The sequence below is a fragment of the Temnothorax longispinosus genome, chromosome 6 (genome assembly GCF_030848805.1).
Source record: "Temnothorax longispinosus isolate EJ_2023e chromosome 6, Tlon_JGU_v1, whole genome shotgun sequence".
Taxonomy (NCBI): Eukaryota; Metazoa; Arthropoda; class Insecta; order Hymenoptera; family Formicidae; genus Temnothorax; species Temnothorax longispinosus.
In genome coordinates this window covers 22,534,746-22,562,016 of record NC_092363.1, presented here as the reverse complement: position 1 = coordinate 22,562,016, position 27,271 = coordinate 22,534,746, and the positions used below count along the sequence as shown (strand labels likewise).

The 27,271-nt window shown below is 40.0% G+C and overlaps 1 protein-coding gene across 1 annotated transcript in view; it reads right to left on the bottom strand.

Moving 5' to 3' along the window:
- Positions 1-27,271, bottom strand: part of Nachralpha4 (nicotinic acetylcholine receptor alpha4) — a 255,707-nt gene that overhangs the window by 45,731 nt on the left and 182,705 nt on the right. The window contains exons 11-13 of the mRNA XM_071781731.1: positions 26,947-27,127; positions 2,098-2,213; positions 672-840 (exon numbers count right to left, since the gene is read on the bottom strand). Coding sequence (XP_071637832.1) covers positions 672-840; positions 2,098-2,213; positions 26,947-27,127 — 466 coding nt within the window. The remainder of the gene's footprint in view (positions 1-671; positions 841-2,097; positions 2,214-26,946; positions 27,128-27,271) is intronic.

Sequence of the window (27,271 nt, the reverse complement as noted above, 5' to 3'; positions counted from 1 at the left end):
GATGGTGGTAAGTCGATGGCGGTGGAAGACGGGGTGGAGATGAAAAATCGCCGGCGCCGTCGAGCCAAACGTAACCACCTACTAGCTCTTACCTACAGATAAGAGTAAATAACGAGGCCGACAGACACGCGGAAGAGAACTAATTCGCCGCATATTTCACGCACGTCTGCCCCGCGGCCGCTTCCGAGAGAGAATAAAGGGATTAATCGTTCGGTCCCTTTCTCGCTTATTCTTTCTCTTTCAGTTATGTTTATTCGCTGTTATGTATTTCTGAAAGTATTATCCAAAAACAGGATCCAGTACGGTATCCTGTTTTCGGATAATATTTTCCTGAGAATGATATCCTGTACGATAATTATTAGCATAAACTTTCACGGAATCTTTTTGATTCTCGATTGCTATTACGTTAGCGATTTAATTAAAATTACAAATACGCTAATATAATTAAGAAAGAAGCAAATCTTATGGTACTGATTTTATAAGCCAATTTTTAACAAACATTAGAGAAATATGAAGTAAGAAATAAAGGAAAGTTAAAAATGGATATCCCTCGTATAATAAATTTATCATTAATTTATTGCGGGTTTAGGCTGTTTAGAGAACTAAGTAATCAGAGGTACACATAAAAATGCGATAATAAACGCAAATATTTATCGACGAGAGAGGCTTACCTTTTCGCCGCTGTCGCTAGGCAGGTAAAACGTGAGAACCGTAAGAAACGATATCCCCATGCAGGGGATGATGATGTTCACTGTGTAGAAGAGGGTTTTCCTCCTCATCGTGATGTTGAACGTGATGTCCAAGTAGGGCTCGTCGCAGCAAGTGTAAAACTTCTCGTTCCTGCGAGAAGAAAAGACGCAAGAGACATTGCGGTTAATCGCCGGATCGATGAACGAGCAAAGGGGCGCGCGGTAGGATTACGGCGATGAAGTAAAGAGAAGAGAGAAGAAAAAAATCGCCCAAAGAACGTAAAAATTCCGCTATTCTGGGCGCGGCGAGGCGTTTGTACCCCGACAATAAGTACGTTTTAAGTAAGTAGGGTCGGCGGTGAGCGAGACTTATGAGGAAAGTTTCGCGAGGTCGTATAACTCCGTCGAAGATCTCTCTAAGTCGGTAACTCGGTTCAGACTTCCCTACATTCCCCCCCCTCGTCCCCCAGGTCTGTCCCCTCTATTCAGGCCGATGGTCTCAAACTTGAGTCAGTGTGTCTTTGTGTCGTGAATAAATTTGAATTTATTTTTCGAACATTCAATTTTTTTTTTTTACACAAAAGTAGATCCTAAATACACAAGAAAATTACAAATTGAACGATTGACCCAAATTTTGCTACCCTCCTATACATTATCCTCTTTCGGGATGTGACTTTATCTACTCGTTGGATCAGAATTTCTTGCGAAGAGTCTAATCTTCGGCACGTGACAAATAAAGGGGCGTTTAAATCGAGGGTCTTATCCGCGGCAGTTTCAATATCCATATAATATGGGAGATATAATACTGATACCGAAAGTGTTCGAACATTAAAGCATCGGATGTCTCGGAATATCTTAAACATCTCTAGTGGCAAGTCACCTCAAGTGTCTGCGAAAACATCCATTTTACTACTACGGCAACTTCCGAAAGCAGAACCCGATTCCCGTTGCATCGCGGCATGCTGAATATCGGGAATTGAATCGTGCCCAGAAGCTTCGCTTATGCCAGGCGAGCATATTGAATATCAAGACGCGTTTCATAAGGAAAGAGAAAAGAGTCTCTTTTATACGCGCTTTGAGAGAGATTCCTCTGCCATATATATTTGAGGATCTCCAGGATTAGATTGAGATTTTATCCAGAAAGGATAGATGAACTTTATGACAAATCTTATATTGAATTCTGACACAAGGCGATAAACCACAATTCATGAGATCTCAAATTCGAATCTCTATTTAAGAGTTTTACGAAATATATCGCGTATAAACGGATCCAATAAAACTCCGATTGGTTTTATTACAATAATATATATAGAGGTATTATATCACATACTAAAATGCAAACAGCGATGTATCAACATAATTCTCCGTATTCGAGAATCAAATAAAATTGCGCGCAACGGACACTTACCGAACTGCAGGCACTTCTAAAATATCCCATTCTACCGACATGTAGAATTCGGATAGGTCAACTCCCACGTCCACCACGTTGCTCCCCAATTTTTCGTCCATGTGTCTTAGATCGACCTACGTGACAGAAAAAGTGGCTGGCATTAAGCTCGCGCGCGTAGAAAGCTCGCCGTCGTTGAAAACGTTCGAACTCCATGCCCACGTAATTCATCTCTGACGTGCGAGCGTGCAGTCGGAGAGCTAGTGAAGCTTCTTATGAAAACGTATATAAACAAGATAAAAGGGATTCCATTACTATATGTATCTTTCCAATATATTTCCTCGAATCTTAAAAGAGGATTTAACAAATATATCGGTTCGTCGTGGGCTTCGGTCTGCAACTGCACGCTCGCGGTTAACTGCTTAATTACGAACAATAATAATTCTGAAATAAACTTTCAGTGCATTGTCTTGAGATGCACTTGGTGTTCGCAGAAGCGCAGAGGGAGCTAATTGTCAAGGAATGAAAAAAGACGGAGCGTCGACTGTGGTGGTCCGCAACAACAGGACACTCTAGAGCAGCAACTAGATCAGCGGAGTATATCGCCTTTATATACAATATCGATATCTATGTGTGCACCACATTGCAGAGTAAAAAGAACACGCAGTCAAAGAAAGAAACCAGACTAGCGCACTCGATTCGGTTTCACTCGTCAATTCAAGGCTGTAACAGTAGCTTGCGCCTAACGCTAACGAGATATTTCCATTCAGCCGCGATTTTTCGGTGTGTAAATATGTTTCTTTTTTAGAATCATTGACAGCGACTTTCGACCTCAATTGATCTGTAGACTGTCGTGGAAGCTTTGTGTAGCTCAGAAAATAAAAATCTTTACCCAAAAAAAAAATTAGTTCTCGTGTAAATCTGAAACTTTATCCTCCCCAATTTATAATAATCATTGTCATTTTTTCCGCGGAGATATTACGCGAGCTCCTGACTATCTCTAATAAACTGTCTCTTCGTACAACGTTTCATTCTTCCGACAATGAGTTAGAGGCGACATCAGTTATTTCAATATACTGCGAAATTTTTATCTCGCAAAATTAAATTCTACTATTCCAAGCAAAAAAACGTATAATTGTACTTGCTGTAATTTGTACAGTAATATTTTTATGGACGTAAACTTTGCGATTTACTGTGTAAAATTTACTGCATGTTATGATTACGACGACAACTATTGTAGGACCAAGTTCACCGATGCACAAATAGTTGCCTCATCGGGAATAATTCCGCCGTTAAGTTTCTAACATTGTCTTCTCTGTGAAGCCATTCGAGCGACATGCAGCGAGATTAAAGCCAGCGGCGGCTTTAATGTTACGTAAGTGTCTAACCATTGGCCCAGGCGATCGCTCGCTCTGCAGTGGTATTACCGTGAAATACCTCGGGCAGACGCATCTCCGGTGATTCGAGTAACGGTGCACTTGCGGACGATACTTTGTCACTGGCTGCGGGGCGAGATTAAAGCCGGCAAACAATTTCGATGCAGCGCGCCCGTGATCGCGGTTCCGAAGGATGCAATCGCCCCGAATTGCCCCGAAATCTGACGAGCCAGTCGGCTTTCGCGACGACACAGAGAGCCATGCACTATTGTAAATCACGTTCGTCTGTTTTTTTTTTGCCGAGAGCGCAATTTTGTTACAAATTTTTTTCACGGGACTGTTCGTCTTTTGAAAGTTTCAAGTGTATTTAATGAAAACAGCTGAAAAGGAAACTAATCAAACTTGCAGTATCTCTCCTCTCCCGTCCTGTATCAATTTATGAAATTGTGAAAAAGCTAAACGACTACAAGAAAACTCGAGTAGATTTGTGATTTTCTACGATCCACTTCTCCAACTTAAATCCGATAATTGTCTGTTCTGATAAGAAAAGTTCGAATTCCGAGATTAAATTCAATCGTTGTGTGAAATGATTTAACGAGAATAAAATGTAAAGTTTTCAAATGAAAATTGGTAATGTATCTAAAAAAGAATTTTATCTAGCTATGTAAATAACATACTCAAGGATTTTAAACCCAATTATGCAGACGTGTGGCTTAAAATTCCGCTAAAACGAGAATTATACTCGCGAACGCGCACTTCGCACCTGCAGTGCTACGGAGTAACATTTCACTTAGGTTCACGCGAAATCGAGGTGCTGCAGACGGAATTAATTAAAGGCGGCGTGTACCGGGGGTACCGTACCATCTGATCTTGGCGAACTTCGCTAAAGATCCTTTGAAGTGTAGACAGGCTGCCACATTAATCTCGCGGGTGTAGTCGGACGAAAACGAAATTTAAAGAATATGCGTTATCAGTCGAAGCACGTCGCGCAATCCTTTTTCTCTAAAAATTGCGTTATCTTGCACGTCTCGTAATCGTTACGTGTGATTCACCCGCTTCGCATTTATCTCGCCAATTTACTCTCCCGTTCCACGAAGAAAATTTACAGCACTTACTCTCTCTCCCCTCTGCAGTATCACTTTATTACAATTACTATTCATTTATCGTTATATTTCTATGCATTCATCTAGCTCTAGCATATACTCTTGTATTTTTCTGCTGTATATTAAATGTCGTTTTCGTAATAAAATGTTTTGTACATAAATTAATTTAATATACCGATTATTTCTATTATATATATAATTATTAGCACTACAATAAATGCTTAAAATATAAAAAAGTATATTCTCATTCATCCTTATCTTTTATCAGAAATTATAAATTCCTCAAGTCGACGGTGAAATTAAAATACGAAGAAATGTTACGAAGAAAAATTTCATTGCAATGATCAGTATATTATCTTTGTAGCTCTTCTACTCGGACTTTTTGAAAAATAAAGAACTCCGCGTGGCACTTTTCCAAACTGCGTTTGTTTCAGACTAACTGACGTACAAAGGGAGATAGAAGTCCAATAGGAGTCCGACGATTTGTGAACGTTTTCTCGTGACTTGGGAAGAAGAACAGACGAGGAACAGACGTAAGTTACAAAGGACGCGAGACGGGCGTACTTTTTAAGCAGTGATGAATGTCGCCGGAAGATCTCTCAAAGTTGCAAGCTCGGAAAGGAATCGACTGGTACAAATGGCTAGGGCGATGTAACATCGGTCAAACGAGACGCACTTGAACGTTTCTCGAACTCTTTTTCGAGAATGTTTCGAATTTCGCAGTGCCCGTTGGCAACTTCGCGACTGGTATAAAAAAAAAGAAGCACAGAGATTTTAAATAATCTTTGTCGTGAATGCCGAAAGACTGGATGTTCAAGGATACTCGCAGAAATAATAACGCGTGAGTAGATTGTTTATTGACTTATTTGAGAAGACGAATCCTTCTAAAGACAGCCAAGACAGCTAGTTCGCCGATACGTTGGAGATTGCTTGACTGAGATAGTCATGGTAGTTCCACGTGCTCCACTTATTGCATCGTCGCCTATTGCTTTTGTTATACCGCGTATAATCGATCGCGAAAACAATTTTAACTTCACCTACATTCGCCGGAGAGGAAACGAAAATACCGCTTTGTTTTTGTCACTTTTGGTCTTCAAACACGGCGAAATTTTGCGAACTTGCTTGAAAATTTTGCATGATACATATATTGAATTTATCGCGCTTCGCTAAAATCGATCTCTCGCACGGCGCACGAACCTCGAGAATAGGAGCTTTGCTGATCGAAAGATCAGTGTTGATCTTATGATGCGATAGAAGGCGAGCTTGATGTGATGGAGGATGGGTTGAAAGGGTGATTCGATGAGGCGGTTTAGATAGCCGGGCTTACGGTGTCTAGACACGGCGAGGGAAGATATGTGAGGGGGGGAATGACGGCGAAAGGCGGTACGGGGTGTGCTGTATTCAACAATGAAGAGCGCGCGGGTTCTCGCATCGTGGGCGGGTTAAATTGTACTTTGTGGCCGTGCGAGAGCGAGCGCACAGTCACTTAACATTCTAAAATACTCCGACGGTTTTTTCCTCGCGTGCGTTCCGGTCGATCGGTACGCCGTATCGTAATGCATTTTAATTGCAACCACTTTCACGATTGAGAACAGAAAAATTTTGCATTGCAAATGTAACAGATGAATAGCAATAGGTAAATAGATACTTATTGTTAGTAGACTGCGCTGTTCTCGATGTCAAAAAGAATTCGTCATTTGCGATAAATTCTCTTCTATTTTTTTCATTATAAAAGTTGTATCAAGATCAATAAAATCTTAATCAGAAAAAACCAGCCACCCTTTTCCCGGTTTCATACTTCGCCTGTCTCCTCTCATTTTTTCTGCAATCGACAATCCGACATAGAGATGAACGCCAGCAAATATTTAGACGCAAGTGTACGCCGCGTTCTTAAAATATTTTTTCTTTAGCAAAAAAGCTCTACCGTGACAGGGCCAATAACATTGTGAGAGACTGCAGTTTCCCTTACTCAAGATCTCTCGTATTTCTGTGTCTGTCCTCTTCCCTTTTTTCACTCCGTGTCGCCGTTTAAACGGGAGGAACGCGGACCAAGTAATTTCGATGCGTCCACGTCGAGTCGACTAATTGCGTTTCTTCAGTGCCCGTAGCTTTTTGCCGGCGGGCACTTGACGTCGACGAAGAAGTTACGATGGGCGGACGAATCGATTTCGTAGGACAGTGATTTTTTGTCGTTAGCTATCGGTACGTCGCTCGCGGAACGGCGTATGATGAATTGCGGCCGAAAGATGATGGATGCCGCGACTGCCGTCCTTTTTCTTTTCACGATTCGCTTCGTCCTTGTCTCACTTTCGTAGTTAATCGAGAGACTCGGACAACAGAGATCTTGAATTATCTCCAAAAAGTTGGCCGCATGATGAGTAATTGAAAGAAAGATTCGCGAAGGAACGGACGGACCGCCGCAGTGCAAGATGAATAATTACGAGATTTGCGAGGTTTGCAAAATGAAACTCGAGATTTGTGAAATTCTCATTTTACGAGGAAAACGCTCTTCTCTAGAACAAACGTACTTCATTCTAAACAGACTTAATTTCATGTTTTATTCTTTGTCTACAATCGTGAAAATGACGTGAATTTTAGGAACGCGAATCCTCCGAGCGCGTTAAAAATATAGACGAAGCAAATTCAATTTTTTAAAAATGCAAAGTATCTGCACGTTAATTATTTATTTTATTCAAACTCCAATTATAGTTGAAATATCCAAATTATCCAACTAAAAGTAACTAAATGCTTTAAAATCCAATTTTATTGGCATGCATATTCAAATATTTAAATATTGTAACTTAAACGTATTTTTAAATGAAGAATTTATTTTACAATTCTGATGTCCTTGTTCTTTTACAATTTGCTACAAAAGTAATACTATATGGAATTTCTTAAAACTTAATGTCAAACATAATGTGCTGCATTTTATATTCTCAACGTTTCAATTCTCTTGTCATGTCGCTAGCAAAGGACGCGGCGCCGCGGCGTACGAAAGTTGACGACAATCTGAAAAATCTAACAGCTGCGGAATTTTCGCGACATTCGTACGGGAGTCTCTTGAGTGGACGGCGCACAGGCCGTGCAAAGTGGCTTGCATGATATTAGCTGGCGCATAAATTCCACGTGTTTGCAACCGAATGAAATCATAGTTTGCATAATACCATCCGGCAAACGCCCCCGGTTTCTGCAAGCGTGAACTCGAGCTTTCATAACTGCGTTTTGTGCTTTCGTTTGGCTGCGCAGGCGACCCAAAATATACGAACCTTTCCAGTTCTGATTTAATCCGCGGGCATGAAGCGCAGAAAATAAATTGCCGTTTTCAAAAATGAACAAAATGGTATTCCGCTACCAAATTCTGACCAGAATTTCCCTGCAATACTAAAATTTTCTATTTTTTTTTTTTTTATAAAAGTTTAATCTTTTAAACAAATAGAAACATTCTTTGTAGAGTACAAAACGACAGCTGAATCGCTCGAATACGCAAATACAATTTTTTCATCGTTGCAAACGCGATTCATTTATCTTGTCGCGATGGTTATCGCGACGAACGGAAAAAAGATTTATTTATATCGAGCAATGAAAAAAATTGTTATATCGAATAAGGCTCGTCAACGTTGATCTCTAAGTTTTGACAAACTTGACGGTTCAATTAAATTTCACGAGGAGACAGTTTCATGTTTGAAACAAAGTTGATGGTACAAAAGTGGCAATAGTTGGACTCTTGAGAACATTTATATCAAGCTATAAATCCATTACGCGCGTGCACTTTTTAAAAATATCTCTCTTTTTTACCTTTTTAGCTTTTTATTTTTTTATCTCTTATCACGAAATCGGTCTGATTGAAAGTTGAGTTCGTGCACTGTTAACGCATTCATTCATCAAGCAACCCATAAAAAGCAATAAAAAATTTAATTATAATAAATATTAAAATCATATTAATATATTTATGCCTGGAAAGCAATTGATCTACATAATCTATTGATGTTCCTCCTTTTTAAACACGTGGTGGTAATGGAAAGACAATATTGAACGAAAAGTGATAAGAAAAATTACGCCACGCCTTCGAATACGGCGTCGAGGATTAGCTTTTGAAAAAACCTCGGTTCACCTGACGTTGACACTGACAACCACTAAAATGAAGGAACTTTAATGAGAAGGATGAGAAAAAGATAAACTCAGGAAGACGATATGCTTATATGGAACATGGTTGTTGCGTGTTTATCCTGCTTTTTCTCTGGACGATGCAATCGTTAATTTGAATAAATTTCGTACCATGGGAATTGCCAAACGAGGAATCGCGAATGGTAATGCAAACATTTCGCGAGGAAGAATACGAGAGAGAAAGCTGAAAAGCCATTTCTAAAATTATAAGAATATTTGTAAAATAGATTGTAATTGCACATCGAAAATCTAGATTGTACAAGAAGATTAAATAAGCCTAGTTCAACAACTCGCTGTTTCTTTCTAATAATAGTGTCACATGGCGGAGAAGGAAAATATAATTAATTAAAGCGAGCTCTGAATAATCTTGAACTGCAACTGGCTTTAAAGATTTCTCTTAGGTGTCTTTGTGTTTCCTGCACGGAAAAAAAGAATATCCTTGAATTGAAAATATTTTTAGTTCCAACGAAGAAATCTTGAAATGAGATAATATTGCGTTAAACGAATTAAAAAAACTTGCTTGAATGAAGATTTATACAGTTAAACCAAGAAAAAAAGTTGAAATAAAAAGTCGAAATTCTTATAAGAAGATTATAGATTGTTGCGTATACATATATGAAACACAATAATGCGTTAATTTAAATATATAAGTTTTGATTTGACATTTCTTTTTTGTGTGTGTGTAAATTTTATTTCCGTTTCTCACGCCTGTCAAGCCCGTGACCTCTCGTTTATGTAATCGAGAATGTTGCTCGTGTATCATCGCGTAAGGGGGAAGTGGCCTTACCGGAAATAGCACCCCGGAGAAGCAGGAGATCAAGATAAATCGGGCTAATGAATTCCACGTTGGAACAGCGTCGCCCGATCGTTGGCAATTATCGAGCGACCCACATTTTAAGTTGCGAAAAACTCTCGCGGATGCTAAACGCTCGTCATCGGTCTTCTATAGAAGATAACGATTCGATCAGTAACAGGCGCCATGTTTTTTTTTCTATAAGAGCAGCATTATCACGCGTCGATAGCATACAACGGGGGTATACTTTCAAATAGTCGAAATTTCGATAGTGATGTTAAAATCGAATAGAATATTCTTGGATTTGACATTATCGCTGAAAGTGATTGGACATAACTTTCTTAAAAGTAATTGAGATTTTATTATAAAAAAATTAAAAAAATTAGGATATTTTGAGCTCTGACGTAGCTCGACTAAAAATGATACGATATCTTTGAATTTGCGTTTATCGATTGCGAATAAATACTCCCAGATTCGCATCTGTTAACTAAAAATGACAGGAATATTTTTGAAGTTTTTCTCTTGTTGACTGAACGTGATCGAAGTATTTTCGAATCTGATTTTTACAGACCAAAACAGATTTGAATATTTCTCGTTAAATTTACAAACACAAAATATCCGACTGCGTTTGCATCACCCAAGGATTCGGCCTTTTAAAATCTTGTCTCATTATTTTACATGGTGTCCCGCAAGTAATTGTCTCTACTTACACATGCTTTTACGCATACAATCCGTGCATAAATCTAAATACATATCTTGCGGTTACTTGCGGGCCACCTTATAAAATACCGAACGAGACTTTGGGAAGTTTAGCCGTAATTGCAATGCAAATTGACCGAATGGATTAGCATTAGTCCCGGATTGGATTAACTCCCGGGGCTGATTGCGCTTGATTGCAAATAACATTATTATTCGTTATCCTCACGAGCAAGTCGGTCCACGAAGTTTACATCGATGAGTGAGAGACGTGCTTATTCTGATTGGATACGCTGAATTTTCATGTTATTCACGTGGTCTCGATAATTGCCAGCGACAATTTCTCAATCAGCACCGCGCAGGGACGTTTTGTCAATCATAGACTGATTGAAGAGTAGCGAGACAGTTCGACGAGCATGTTTAACGGAATGCAACGTCGAAATTTACAATCCCCGTGTTATTTAATTAAAATTTTTAATTTTGTCATTACAATATTTTCTCAAACAGCATTGTACAAAAATATCTTCAGCTTTCGAATAATGGAAAATTAAAATTGTTTAATAAAAAAAAATTTAGAAAATAGAAATTTTATTCAATTTGCTCATGCAGAGCGTTGAAAATTTTGCAATTGTTTAATTATAAAAATAAATTTTTACGTAAAAGGGAATTAGTAGAAAGAATTTTCTAAAATCAGTGTAAGAGTTCATTGCTTATTACGGCAACAAAATTCTTGGACCTTTGCGAAGAAGATGATGACGAGGACGTCATCTTATCTGAATGACATAAATCGAAAAGAAAAATACACGCATATATTCGTCAAATAAATTCTTGCATTAAGTGCATTTATATGCGTCACCGCGATATCGTTATAATCGGAAAAATCTATATTCTCTCCCAATATTTGCATCTTTAACATGTATAATACTGACTTATTTAAAAAGAATAACGATTTATTTCCAGAAAAGCATTCTTATTCCTGTAAAGATATAATGTCTCACGGATGTACTTTATCAATAAAATATACTTGGCGCGAGATACTATAGCGTTTCTTGATAAGTTGATCGGAAATAATAAAACATTCCAATAAGAGGCTCATTCAATTTATCGAAGAAGTATAAAAATTGAAATGTCTTATTCGTCAGTTATTTAATTTAAACTCTATAAAAATTAGTTTAAAGATATTTTATATGAAATAAGAAATAAAAATTGAAATATATTTTTCGAAAACACAAATCCTTACTTTAAAGGCAATTAAATCTAGTGAAAACTATGCTTACAATTAGCATTTAAAAAATGTACCAGTTAAGAGATTTTTCATGCAAGTAAAGTCCCATCGACAATAATAATCTGTGACAAAATGACATTCTTCAATCTAAAACTTTATCGATATAATGATACAAATATAATTAACATGATTAATACTAATTTATTGTTAACAGCAAGCTGAATGTGAGAAGTGTTTGGCTTGCTCTGATAAATTTCTCCTATCCCGAGAAGATTCCCGTTTATCACATATAGTCTCTTTTTTCCGCGGCAATTTTCCCCAAACGACATTTAAACGCCGTCAAGGGAGATAACGTGGCGATACACATCGCCGAGCGCGGCACGTAGTCCGTGGAGAATCCGGGGGGTGGCTTTATCTGGCGAGGCACTAAGCCGTAGCTTCGACGGATGCACGTTTCTGTAGTTCGCCTAATTGTGCTAGGGTGGGTCGGCGACCCGAGTGCGAGTCCGTGTGCGAATCAGATTAGATCGTAAGCACCTGCACCCGGGGTGAGCGCCGCCGTGCGGTCCCGAGATTGCCCCCCCCGGGGGGGGGGGGGAAATTCGTGTGGAGTGCGAGCTTGCAGACCGAGCTCGTCTCGGCTGTCCCCCTCTGTGCTCTTGTTATGTATGTATTAATCCTCGGTAGAACCCCGACCGCGGACCTCGCAATATCAATCATTTTTCTTTCTTCTCGAGCGCGCACGCAAGGAACGCTTGTTATTCTGAATCATCAATTTAAGCGATCGGCTTCTGGTTCCAGAAGAAAACGCGTTTCTAAGATGCGGATAAACATTAGAGAAGCTTGCGGGTACACGAGAAGCTCTTTTCTCAAGAAAATTTTCGACAATGTTGTCCCTGAATAAATGCGGATATATAGAGTGATATCAAGGATATATTTCTTGATTGTTTCTGACGAAAAGCGAGAAAGTGACTTAATTCGTTGCGAATGGAGTTTCTTCGAATAGAATTCTTTCGAAAAGATGCAACACTATTTCACCGGCAACGGAACGGAACTTTTTTTCGTAGACATCTCAGCGAACTTGCTAACGAGTTAGCTGATTTCCAGTCAGATTTCTTGGCTCGAAAGTTTCTCGACCAAACAAAACCGCGCGCTGAATTATTCTCGCGTCTCCATAATATTCAATCTGTTGCACTAGCAATTTAACAAAGAAAAGAAAAATCTTGTTTTCACTCAGCGGTTATATTCTTCTACCGCGGTTTTCGAGTTTCATTTCCTGGAGATTCAGGTGTAATATTTACAACAACGAAAGATCACGTTTTTACAGCTCGTGGAATGTATATGCAATGCGAGGAAAAGTAAAATTACAACGTTACGCAGGATGGATCCAGGAAATCGCAATTTTCCCGGAATTACCGATACTTGATGTTAAACCAAGATTATTAATAATTATTCCAATATCGTGTTTGCGAACTTATCAGTTTGGAGTTTCGGTGTTTTATCAGATTATATAACGTTTGCCAATAGAGAAGACAATTATTTTTTAATTTAAGTATTTTAATCAATTTATAATTCGATTATTTCTTTTAATATCTCTCACAGTGTTACAGCATTATAATGACATTATTCGCGTCGCATTACTCCAATAAACACCAAGAGCACTTGGATCACGGATAAAAGGTGGCGATTGGAGCAGATGAGTTTTTGGAGTGCGTTGGAGTGATTAAGAGCATGATGGGGCATGCGACGCGAACAAACCTAATATATCACAAAGAAATGTGAACCATCTATAAAATTAATTTAAAAAACGCTGTAACGTTTTATGTTTTAATTTCGATTGCCAAAGGTTGTCGGAATAAACACTTTTTTTTTGTAATTTAAAAAGGTTTCTTCAAAATTGAGAGAAAAATCCTGGTGTCTATTTTCTAAGAGAATAAACTACGATTTCCCGTTGTCCATCGATCACGCTCCAATTGCGCGATAAAACGTCCGGTCATTGTTTTACAGACGATAGCCATAAAACCGTGAAACACAAAGTACTTCCAGACGACGCACAGCTGCTTAGCTAAGCCGACATTAAACAGGCAGTGCCACTTCGCCGCGAAATGTACGCGGGTCGCAATAAAATCTCGCTTTAACCGTTGCAGACGACTTGAACGTAAAAGTAGAAGAGGGTGCACGTAAAGGCGACGGATCGGTGAAAGACGTCTCCGGGACATCGTCGTTATTTAAGTGCAAGTGATACTTCAACAAAGATAAATCTCGCTATGATTGCTCTCAAGTGTCCAAGTCGGGGTCTGCAACGCCTTTGTACGAAGGACCGTACACCGGAAACACCGGGCGTGCATAAATCATGACGCGAGGTGTAACGCGCGGCGCTCGCCGCTTAACCGAGTTTCAACGCGACGCGGACCGCGACCTATTTTCCCGCGAGGGAAAAGAAAGCTCACGAGTCCAATTCGAGGTGGGAGGGAGAAAAAACTGGAGGCCCCCGGGCCGACGACGCGGCGGATGCGGAAGTAGAAGTGGAGCTGAAAACCCTCGCAATTTTTCACACCCCGCCGAACTCGGCTCGTTGACAGATCGCTGCATTTCCAGCGCGCACGGCACGTTAGCATCAAGTGCACGCGATTATTGGAATGTTTCTCGCTTCCGTTTTACTTGTCCGAGTGTTAATGAGGGTTTCGCTCGATATTTTTATCTTCTCCGCGCAATAATAAATAACGAAGATAATCTGATTTAAGAGATTGTATTTAAAAACCTCTCTAATTATAAACATAATGCAACAATATATTAAATTTTAATAATTTTTCCGTATTATTTATTGTATAAAAGTCATTTCTATATGAAGTCGTTTTTACGATCAGGTATCTATCAAATATTCCTACACTGCTAATTTCACATCGAATTTTTGATACCCCCTAATACTTTCACATTATTCTCTATCCACTCGAGAGAGTTACTCAAAGATTGAAGAGACGTATCCCGAGGGACAAGACGAACCGAGTTTTTGTAGACCTGGATGGAAAAACGACTGGGTGAATAACGTGTTACTTTGGCCCTCGCATTCGATAGGAGAAAACTATGAAACTACACAACGACTTTTACAGAATTCTGTCCCTTTGATCGTGGCGATCTACCCGTAAAATCGAGGCGCTCCTTTGGGGCGACGGAAAACAGTAGCCTCTTTATCGACTCAAACGTTTTTCTCTAACGATATCGTTGGAGCACAAATTGATACGCTCTCCAGTCTACATATTTATGCGACACCTCTAACGCCGAACTTACCTACTTGACTCTGAATTTTAATACCGTTCTCTCTCATATTTTCCTAAACCGTATGTGTAAACGTGGCGTCCAGTGTCCCGCGCGAGTCTTTTAGCAAAACGTACGAGGAATATCAATAAAGAACCTTTTTATTTCGCGTGAATATTTCTTGCGACCGAAGTCTATATTTTTAATTAAAAATAAGAAAAGATGACATCGCGGAGAGAGATGCGACCTAATTTCGCGGACTTTAAAAGATTAAAAATGGAATATTTATTAAAAAGAGAGGCGATAACTGATTCCGATGGAAATAATGACATGCCTTGTACAACGACAAACATATTATCTCGCGTGTCCCATGTGTGTTTGCCGTATTCTATATAAGTTATCGACTGCGGCGTAATAGTAATACGAGTAAATTGGGACGTTTGGTGGCAAACGGAAATTGGCAGTCCGGTCCTTTCTCTAAATCTCGGGCGATAAAGCCGGGCTATTAAACCGTTAAGCCGTTAACGCCACGATGCACCCGCGAGAATAGCGTAAAGGACGCGCGCTTTCTTCACACCTGCCGTGTCCCGGGCGACACGTTTATTGCCCCTCTTGTTGCGTTACAATCACACTTGCAGCCCTTCTAGAGACAGAAAGCTTTCCTAGCGCGCAAGCACATTAACGCTTTCCTACGCGCAACAACACATTGAGCTTGCGGTACTTGGCTTTTACTATCGCATAACGCACACTTACATACACCCAACAATAATATAAACATACATATTTATGTTTTGGGAGAGTGTAAATGGATCGTGTAGTGTTGAGTAAAACTCTGCTTCTCTACGGGATGGTCCGAAACTTTCGCGCGGTGGAAACATCTAAGGAAGAAGTATGCGAACACATCTCTAAAATGCGATACCTTCTAATAATAGACGCGCTAACTAACTTTCGCGCTTCTAATAAAGTCTAGTCGTTTCGTTTGAACGCACGACTCCCGCGAGCAACATTTTGGATGTCCATTGTGTTCTGCAGTTTGACCCATGTACAAGAATGTTTAGATTTGATTAGAGAAACGACGCGAGGATACGCGTGTGGCTTATTCAAGGTGCCTGGCAGTTTCGGAACAGCCTGTAACGTGTGTACACCGAGTGTGTATGCATATAAGATTCCGTGTACTTTGCGGAATATATACGTGCGAATACGTGTGCGTGTATACGTGTGAATGTGTGAACTGCGTGTACAACACTTGGCTGCAACCGCGGGACGCGATGCATCCTCTTTTAATCTTTCCGCCGCGTCGCGGTCCTCCACGGTTAAGTATCGCAGACCTCGCTGTGCAACAAATAAAAACTGCGAGATTAAACTCTGTATATAAGAGATTTTCTTCTCTTAGCGAACGTTTTAGCACTCTTTTTTGCGCACAAAGTTCACGGGGGTAAGTGCATACAAGGTGTGTCTTTAAATTATATATCGCTATACTTGACTAGCGCTTTCTTCGACAAATTTGAAATTAATTTCGTTTAACAGAAATTAAATCAAAGTAAATGTCAATTCTTTCGAGAAGAATTCGTATTAGAATCGCGTATCGTGTTTTGCTATAGGAAAAAATCAATTCTAAAGTTAAAAAACGTAATACCGTAAATCTCGACGATTATAAATCATCTTGCACACGTGCTGGCAACATCTTCATGTAATTATATTGTTCTTCTACCTCGGAAGGATAAGAAAGATAATGGCAACGCGACGTAGTCAAATTTATTAAGGAAGTAAAATGATATTATGCGCCGCGCATACGCACTTATGCTCGCTTATCTTACACAAAGCCAAGCCACTTCTGATTGCATCGCGAGCGCCGCGGGAAAATGCATTTTCGGCATGACACACGTAAAGTATACCCGTGTATGTGTATGCGTGTGTGTATATTGATGCATGTCGCGTCTGTGTGTACGTGTAAGTGCGTGATAAAAGCGAAACGTACAAAAGGCGCCGACGCCACTATGGAAAGTCGAGCCCCCATGGAAAAGGTATAAAATTCGTGTGCATTATTCGAGAAGGAATAACGACGTCAATCGCCACTTTCAATATATAAAGATCAAACCGATATATACACTATGGCCCATATTCTCAACTCTCTTTTATTGATAAAAGCGCGCTTTTATTTCTAAAATGCTATATAGTATTACGTAACTATAGCATCTCAGAAAGAAAAGCGCGCTTTTATCGATAAAAGACAGTTTGAGAATATGGGCCTATATGTATATATCGCATTGATTTTTTTCTCTCTCGTTTGTTTCACGTTGTTCGTAACACACAGGCTACGTACACTACGTACGTAGTCTTTACGTTACGTACGTACAGATGTAGATTTTCAGTAGATTGGCAGTGAATATCGGAACCCAGCCACAATTGTACAATCGGGTTGAAGATGTCCCGTCTCCAGGAGACGCAAAGTTCACGCAGCCATTTCTTGCGGTCATCTTTTTATAGTCGTTCAATGGTAGGAGAGCGATAAATAATAACGTTCGCATTAGATTTGATTTCCTCGGTAAAAAAAGACACGGAGAGAAACGCCTGAGGCAGACGCGATCACGGCAATACAAAAACTCTCTCTCCTTCCGTCCGCCGATCCTCCTCTCCTCCTTAGATTAGTGCAACTCGAAATAGTCTGATTTATGTGCGTTCAATAATAACGGGAATTGCAGCGGACGTATTATCGATGATCACAAAATTCGAACCGATGCACTCAGCTGGATACTTCTTCTTGTTTTCAGATGGATCGTAAATCGACGTAATAATGGACATGAGATTGAGTCGTGTTTCGTTCTATTCTCGGATCTTGCGAATTGATTGAATGAGTTTAATTTGCTCTCTCGGTTGTGAATTTCTACCGATAAAACCCGCTAAGAGAACCGCACTTGGATATCTTTTAATTAATTACAATAATTTACAATCGTTTCCTTCATGCAACGCATAGTATTATATGCATTGTGTTTATTCATGTTTACTGTTGTTTCAAACTGAGCATTTCTTTTGTGTTTGTTCTTCGCGAAACATAACAGTGTTTTTTTTTTTACGTGAACTCCAAAGGTGTAAATCCCAATTATGAGAGCTCGTAATTCCGAAAATACGAAAGAGAGAGACACGGAAAAGCTTTTTTTTTCTAAGGTACTGTATCTACGTAGAGATGGGTAGGAAAACAAGAATAAATTCTACAATTGCGAGCTCTTTCTGTAATCATGAGAAACTCTCGCGATACTTTTAGTCACTAATACGAACAGTGTTAACAAGTTATTATTCTAACTGTAAAATAAAAATATCTAAATTTTACGTTATAAAGTTTCGTAATTAGTGTAACAATATTAAAAATTTGTTTTCCTCTTTCCTTTTCTTATTATTAAGTCAATCTATAAATTGTGGGAGTTTGAAACAAGATAAATAGATTGCAGCTTATTGTTTAATTAATGACGTATTTATATATTTCTTCATTATCAATTTATCACGATATGATCGATTAATAATATTCTTACTTTTCCTGTGTCAAAAATTGACTACAAAAAACGCATCTGCAAATCTGCATAACAAACAAACATAAATTTTTATGAATTGCTGCGGTAAATATTTTCTGGAGCGGATTTAGCGCCAAGATCGAATCGAATAAAAAAGAAAAAATTTTTTGTAAAAAGCCGGCCGATTTCTGCTGAGCATCGATCCAGAATCTCCGTCCTATATATACGGACGTTCGGGTGTGACGGAGATGTGCGCATGGCACAGCTTGGATGTACATTCTAATGCGCTGACAGGATTTCACGCTGGGCGTGCGATCGACGTTTCGCGAATCCTGATGGCGTATAAGGTCGATGGACAGTCGACGGTGCGGCGCGTCGCGCTCTCGGTCCCGTCCCGTCCTGTCCCGTCCCATCGCATCGTCTCGCATCGGTTGGTGGCATGGCGTGTCGGTTGTTCCGGCAAATATCGGACTGCGCTCTGACCCGGTCACGTTGACATGAACCACTCAACAAGTCAACGACTCGCCGCTGCTAAGTTAAAGCCGCGAAAGCACTATACTTTCCCCTAAGGGCCTCTTAAAGGGGATGCGCCCTGTTCGCGCTCGTGCGCGCGAGATCGGAGAATTCCCACTTCCCGATGAATATCTTGCGGCCCTCCGTCCTGGAAGCCCGAAAGGGGACGACTTTTTGACGGGCGATATCAAGTTAGCGCGGTCGATCGCCACTGCTGTTTCATTTCGAGTTTGAGCGAAGTTATAAAAGCGCTCGTAAAAATGCCGAACGAAAAAGCCCGCGGAGTGTGTCGCCGTTTTCCGATTCTTTATATGGCTTGATAAAAAATACCGCACATAAATGATACATTAAATATAAATTGCAGTTTACGGCATTGATCGGAGAGTTGTCGAATTTTTGAATAGCTTGAAATGCTTGAAAATGTTTTAAACATTTATCAGAAAATTTTTAAATGGATGTAACGCTTAACATACCTCGTCGATTTAGCTGCCGTTTTCTCACGCACGCCAAATATTATTGCCAACATTTTATGTTTTAATTTTTTTAGCAGATATATAATGATATATATAATCACATATATTGATTTAAATGTATCAAAGATTTAAAGCATTTTATTTTTGTCAGCAATTAGACTTGAATTTATAGACGCTGAAAAATCTACACAATCAATATGCGGAGTGCATATATCTGCAGACAAAAAGAAACAAAGAGAGCACAATAAATATGCATAGATATCTATGAATATGTATGCGCAACATTTTTTTTTGTTATACATATGTGTTTCGGGAAAAACACGGCTTTCTCGTGGATAAATTCTGTGCTAAAAAGTTACACCGTTTAATCTATTCGTTTAATAAATCTCCATTCTTCGACAAATACTGTAAGCTGCAATTACAAAAAAAAAATGTTATTTATTTAAGATGTGTTCAATAGAAACGACTGTCATCAGCGCAGTTTTAAAATCGGTCGTAAATTCGTTAAGAAAATATGTGAAGGATACGCGTTATATAATCTGGATATTTTCTCTATTTTATTTCGTTACACATATCAAACTTCCGAAGATATAATCTGAGGCGGGTGGTGGTGTCGCGTATTGGAAAAGGAATTATTGTGAAAGGTCTTAATTAGTGACGCGAGCGAAGCGTATAAACTTCGCTTCACTTATCAATTTGATACCGACATCGGTCATCCCGACATTGCGCGCCGTTATTACGCGTTATGTCGCTAGAAATATAATTTTTCAATGCGAGACAAAGCACGTTATCACAAACCGTTGATTACGAAGTTGCGGCGTGTTAAATAAGATTAACGGATCAGGCGAATTTTGATCCCGTTGGATATCATTTAATTCTTTTATATTTTTTTGTGACCGCGCTCTCTTTATGGCATGTTTAGTAGGATGGACGTATCAATAAATTGATTAATAAAAATATTGTTACATATTCTTCTTCCTTACTAAACGCATAATTATACACGGAGAGAATTTTCTCTTAAAATTTAGCCTGAAATCATGGTAGTTGTGGGACAACATGTACCACCAAGAATTTTATGCGAGCTATTCTAATTAATATCCATCATAATAAAAAATATTAATATCTATTACATTAAAATATAAAATATATTTGATTAATTTTACTAAAACATATCTAGGAAATTTCAATAATTTTTCAAAATTTACCAATCTGCTTGGTAATTTTTATCACGTTGTTTGTAAAATGTCTTTTGTATATTTTAAAAATTCCTTGGTTGCCAAGTTGTCCCAATTTGTAGTGAATTTAAGGGTAAAATATAACAATTAACAAAAAATTATCTCCGTGTAGTTCTGTAATCGTAGTGTCTCGAAAATGTAACTTTATATTATATATCAATAAGGCTAAAGTCTCAGAAATCTCCTTCATAATTTTTTTTCTCATTTTCTACGAAGCTTGCTTCTGAGTTCGACCAGATTTATTGCGAATTCGCTGCTTGGCTGCGTTAGTACACATCGGTGCACACTAAAGGTTATCGCACACACATTTAGTCAAGTCTTGACCGGTGAAACTTCGGATATAAATTCCGCGAACAATATGGTAATTCAGGCTGAGCAGCTCGATGGTCAAGATGGTAACGCGCCTTTGCGAATATTACCATACGCTTTTATATCAATTTGCGTCTGACTTTTCACGTGTTTAACGCGATGCCAATAGGCGCTTTGTCGAATTTACTATCGGACCGTCACGAAAAGTATCGAAATAATCTCGCGCCTTAAGCGTAAAATTTATTTCACCGGAATAATTTCAATTTCTTCAACATGTACGCTTTTCCGTCTTCGCCGATATATTAATCGCACAACTATAAAATCGCTCCGTTGTCTCGTATATAAGAGCTATATTGATTTCTGGATCCGAACGATCTGCTACTTAGCTACTTCGATTGAAAAAGAAGAGAGCGAGCAATGGCTGAACGTTTCGTGGAACGGGGGTCTTTGCAGGAATTCAGGAAATTGAATTATTATCGTCTGTTCGTCCCGAAACTCGCGTATGTCCGTCTCGGATGACTAACCCGGCAATAACTCGCGCAGGAGTTGCGGCGTTTCCACGGACAATCGACGTCGCAGTAGAGCGGATAAATATCGGAGCCGCCGGAAATCGCTCGGCCGCGATGTTCGAGCGGTCGAGCGAAACGCACGGTTTATCCGGATGTATTTTTTTTTTTAATGGACACGCGAAATCGACCTACGGATTAACCGAAACAATCAAGTCGTTATTTTTGGCAGCGAATAACAAAATTATACGGGACAAATTCGTACTTTCATCTGTGAATTTTTTAAATAAAATGAAATATATGTATATATTATAATATATACATATTACGCGACATTTTCACGTCCCGTATATCTTTATAACAAACAAGAATTTCCGTTCATGAATGCGAGACGCCTCGTATATTCTAATAATTATCGAGCGCACCGATATCGCGACGCATTATTAATGGCGTCATTACAGGACGAATAGCCAAATTATTCGCTGATAGGTCACGCGGACGAGGGAGCGCACTGACCCCTTGCAACCGTTTTATTTATGCAACGCGCAAATTGTTCGGTGCTGTGTTCGCCGTCACATAATTACGCGAGTTATCCATTTATTGAATAAAGCGTCGGTGGGAACGGCCGCGCTTGGAACAAATGTCACTCGAAATAAATCCCGTTTTACGTCCTGAAGAGTTATGATAAGAAAGTGTAGCGCAGCTGAAGTCAAATCGCGAGGGTCACAACGCTGCGAGCGGAGGCGAATCGCTCGCGATCTATATCAAGAACGTCAGATCGCCAGCCGCAACCCGATCTCCCTTTCGCGACTCGAGCTTTATTTCATGTACCATCTGATGACACCGGAAAAGAGACGAAGCCTGGCTCGACTGGCATAGATATATGCGCGGGAATGAGCGGATAGAAGCCGCGTACGTGCACTGGAATATTGATCCGCCCTTTATCGTAGCAATAAAGCATGCCGGCAGGAGGAACACGGAGAGACGATACGTGAAAAGTCGTATTATCTCGCGATGCACGACTCCGGAATCGTCGGGCTGACGAGCGCGAATGAAGTACCACGTACCGTGCACGTTCGCAAGTATTTTTTGCCCATCTTTTTTTCCCACGGCTCTTCACGCAATTTCTCGAATTGATTTTCCGTGAGTTATGAATAAGAGTTATGAACAGCTTCTGAATTACATACAATTAATTAAATATTAAAAAATATTTCTTGGAAAGATTCTAATTATAGAGACTGCAAGTTGGAATTGATTAAGCTTCGTTGTCTCTTCATTCAAAGGGACCTGTATCTATTATATATTATATCGTTTTATCAGTCTGCAAGATACAATTTTTTTTTTATTAACTCCAAGAAATTTACAATCTGTCAGAAAATGACATTCAGTAAATCTGATAATCTATTCAAAATATCATGAAGGATATTTTCCCATTGGAATATATCCATTAGAGATACAATACAACAATTTATCTTGCGGAATATAGCGCTTCGCAGTTAGCGCGAGCCTCGTATAATCCGATTGGCGGGGACTAACGAGCGATGCGTCGCGCTGCAAAAAACACGAAAATTCCGCGACGGAAAGTTTTAACGATATAGACCGTGGGAGTATGCGGGACTTACGGATGAGCCGCGAATCAAAGAGGACACGCACTAAATAACACGTATACGTTGACTGTATTCACGCGCGAGCGCATGAATCATGGAAATCGTTTGGCGCGACAATTACACATTCATAAATCTGCAAGCCTTGTCTTGTAAGCACATAGTAATGTTACAAATGTGCGATGTATAGTGTAAAATTATAAAATTTTATGTATGTATGTTAATTAACCATGCTTCGTATTAAGTGATTAAGAACGTGATTAAGAACAATGCGCTACAGTTTAAAACATCTTCTTAAATCCGGACATTGAAAAGTGCATTAATTGAAACTGCTATTTGGAGCGAGAAATGACAAGGATTTCCTTGATATCAATTCAACACCAATCTTGACTGACATTACGTATAAGAGCTCATGCATAATGTTACGACGGAGTCTTTTCAAAAAGCTGGAAGAGCGTCGCTTATTCAGTCCGGTTAAAGAGTACCGATTTTATTCAGCTGCTAAGCGACTTTTAATATTACATATAGCAGAATGCGGTAAATTGCTCTCAAGAAAGGGAGAGGCACTTTACGTCCAGTCTGTATTCCTTTCGCAGGGGTTGGGGGGAGGACACAAGCGTGTTTTAATCGCGAAGAGAGAAATTCGAAAAGCACTGCGGCGCGTGGCTGGCGACTCTTTCCCGCTATCGATCGCGTCTCGATCGTCCTACTTTTCCCGCGGGCTCGGTCTAGACGAGTAAATTGCGTTGTCGACGCGCGTTTAATTGCGCGCTCAGCCCGCGATCAGCGTTGGTCAAATTCGCAATCGAGTGATACGATTGATAAAATAACAGACCGCTCGTTTGGATGCTCGATTAATAGAATGTCAAACTAAATGGCGGATATCGGAGGAATCCGTTAACTCCAGTCTATTTCGCGCATTTCGGGGTATATTATGAACTTTCTTTCCTTTGATGCCGTACGTTTCGATTACGATCCTTCGTAAAAAAAATGTACTTTTAATTAGTTTTGTGGATATTGAAGCAGTTTCATAGTGTACAGTTATTATTAGATGATAAAGTTGTAAAGACGGGGAACGTAGATATACTCGAAAGTATCGTAAAATAAGTTATGCGACTCTTGAATAAATAGGAAACAATCAAAGTTCCGGACAAATTTATTAGAGTAGATATATATGGCAATACGTAATATAAAGAAGCCTGATGTTAAAAAATAGATTAAATAGATTCTATTACAAACCTTGCACTAATTATGTATGACAATTTATTGTTTCCTACTTATACAAGAAACTGTGCAATTTTCTTTCCGTCTTGTCTTTATATGTTAGAAAATTTAGCACCGACGATGACGGACGTAGATGAGATGACAATTCTTGCGAGATTGCCGCACATAAAAGAAACGGAGTGTCCCCGGTATTGGCACAACCGGATGCGTGTGGCTAACATGTCTCTCGTTTCATATGTGTCATGATGTGCCGATTTTTGTCGCGATATTTTATACCTTTCCCACGTGTGTCGAGTAGTGACGCCCTTGTGTGTTTTTGTAAAGAGAACAAGCTAGAGAAACAAACAGCTAGACTCCACAACCGGCGTTATCGACAACAGTTTCGTAATCGTGGCTTTAGAGTTCTTTTAAATTCGGCATCGCTGCATATTGTAAATGGCAAAAAACGAGGCGCGACTGACCGGAAGCGGATATTCGCTCCCTTCGGCATGTGTATCGTGATCGAGGCACCCTTTGGACCTTCAACGTATCGTTTTTTTTCCTTTGTCGAAGCGAGGATCGGAGGAGATTATGTCTTTTTTTCGTATATGACGCTATCTCTTGCAATAAATACAAGTCTTTATCCACGTGACAAATAGTACATTATTAGCAAACAGATATGAACTATTATATTATATAATTATGTATTTATAAAATAAAATTTTTATATATCAAATAGCAGATCTGTCAAAATGAGAAGTAGCTAAATAATAAATTGAGTGTATCGATTGCCGAAAATTTCAAGACAGTAAATGACTATATGAAACAGCAAAACAATTTACATTTTTCCATAATTTAAGATTACAAAATCAATTTATATCAATCGATTTATATTATTTTATAAAATATAAGTAATGCAATGACACGCAAGATATTGTAACGTATCGTCGGAGGGATGATTATTGAAGTCTTTTCCTATCTAGGTTACTGTCTTTCTAATCACGGAATTAATTCGCAGTGCAACAGGATATACCGCTTAACAAACGTTGACGGTGCGATCCCGTCCGACATGTAACGGTAAATCTCTCGAATCGCCGGTACGCGCGCACTCCATTACAGTCTGACATAGTGGACATCGGATAAGCTCGTCGATCCTCGCCTAGACAGCAAACACGAGCCGCAAACTGACGGATGCGTTTTAGGTGACTCGCGAGCCCGCCGATTTCTCGAACACGTCGTGGAATGATAATGAAAATGAGCCGACCGCGCGTCGTACCACGATGGAATGGTGGTCAATAAAATAACACTGCAGTCCACACCACGTAACAATATCCAAATATATGCACACATATATAGGGTGTCCCAGGCACCCCATATTCTTTGTTTCATCTACGAATTTCTCCACCAATTTAGAGTAGATCTCTCCGAGAACTTCAAAGCGCTGGTAGAGTTTGAATTATTGAAAAAAAAACCAAGCATTATCGTGCGTGCGTGAATGAGTAACGATAATTCACTCTTCATTCAATTTCAATAATTTGTATTCGAGTGGGATAAAATTGCAAAGGACATTCATTCAAGTTTTTTCAATAGGCTCAACTTCAAATTGGTGAAGAAATACATGGCAGGGAATGCAGAGTATCTGGCGCACCCTGTATACATGCGTAGACGGATGAATATAAATATACGTAAATATATCACGTGACGTCCAAGATTAGCGCATCGCAAGAAACGATTACGGGTGTCAAGGAGGCATTCTTTGACAAAGAGAACACAAAATGGTAAAAAAAAGGACGAGCTATAAAGGATAACGTTAGAATAGACCGATGATGAGCAAAGTATTCTCGAGACTAAATGCTTGGAGACTGCGGTTTCTCGTGCTCGGTTGCGTTGTGGTAATGCGGCACCTTAAAGCCGTCATAGGTCCAGGAGCCTAACTTCAAAACACAGGTCTGTACGTCGTACGGAAAGAACTCAACGTCGATGGAGCAGGAGGATTTATATACGGCCGGCGGTTGCCAGACGACCAATCCCGAATAGTAGACCGTGGCCTTGGTCATCAGCGTCACCTCGTAGTTGCCGTCGGCGCTGGAATCACCGAAGAAACGAGCCGAGCGTGATCACGATTGGCTCGGAGAGAAGGTCTCCGGATGCTGCCATCCTTTCCCTACCTCTTTCCTCTCTTTCCCTCTCGCTCTCTCACTCTCTCTCTATCTCCACTACCCTTCTGTCTCTTCCGATATCCGACTTCACACGTATCGACAAAGTGAATCTTGCTCACGTTCGCACGGTTATCGTGGGTACTTTCACTGTTTCGCGAAACGTCTCTCTTCCGACTGTCCAGAAGAGACTTCGAAACGGAAAACCGATACGCGTCGACTGAGTCGCGTGATCGATAGCTTCGGAAACGTTACGGATTCGCGTATCAACTTCACTCGAGAGACACTGGTAACGACAATTGACTTTACTTTTGATAAAAGTAAAAATTAAAAGTTTTCTTATTTTTTGGATTTTAATCAATGAAATCATATTGATTGTTTGACCCTTTTGAGTTATTATCGGCATCTCGTGCTTGATCCACGACGATTCACTACCTGCACAATAAGTACGACCGTATCATCTCGGGCTATATGGCAGCATCCGTCTTCTGGGGGTAGTTTTCGGAAACTTCGTATTCTCCCTCTCGATCGTCGGAGACCCACGCGACGAGCCAATCGTCTGTGATCTACTCTACGCTTAGCATCTATTTGATCGCCGTCCCGCAGACGCATCCCGTAGACGGAGCCCGTGTCGGATCCGCGTCTCGGACATTTGGCTGGCTAATTTTCTCAGTTAATCGTTCGGGGGCTCGAGGGCAGGGGGGGGTGTTGGTCGGGAAGGGACACGACTTAACGGCTACCATGCGAATTTACCTTGAAGCCGTCATAGGTCCACGAACCGAACTTGAGGACGCAGGTCTGCTCGTCGAATGGGAAGTACTCCACGTCGATCTCGCAGGATGACTTATATATGGCCGGCGGCTTCCACTCGACCAATCCTTGATGGTAGATCGTGGCCTTCGTGGCCAAGGTCACCTCGAAGTTGCCGTCCGCGCTGCGAGCGAGCACATTAGTGGTTCTGGGCGCTGCGGCGGTCGAGCTTACTTTGTACTTCCGATTCGATACCAAGCCGTCTTTTTTTTTTGTTTTTTTTTTCTTTTTTTTTCAAATTTATTTCTGTACGTGTGTGCATGTATAT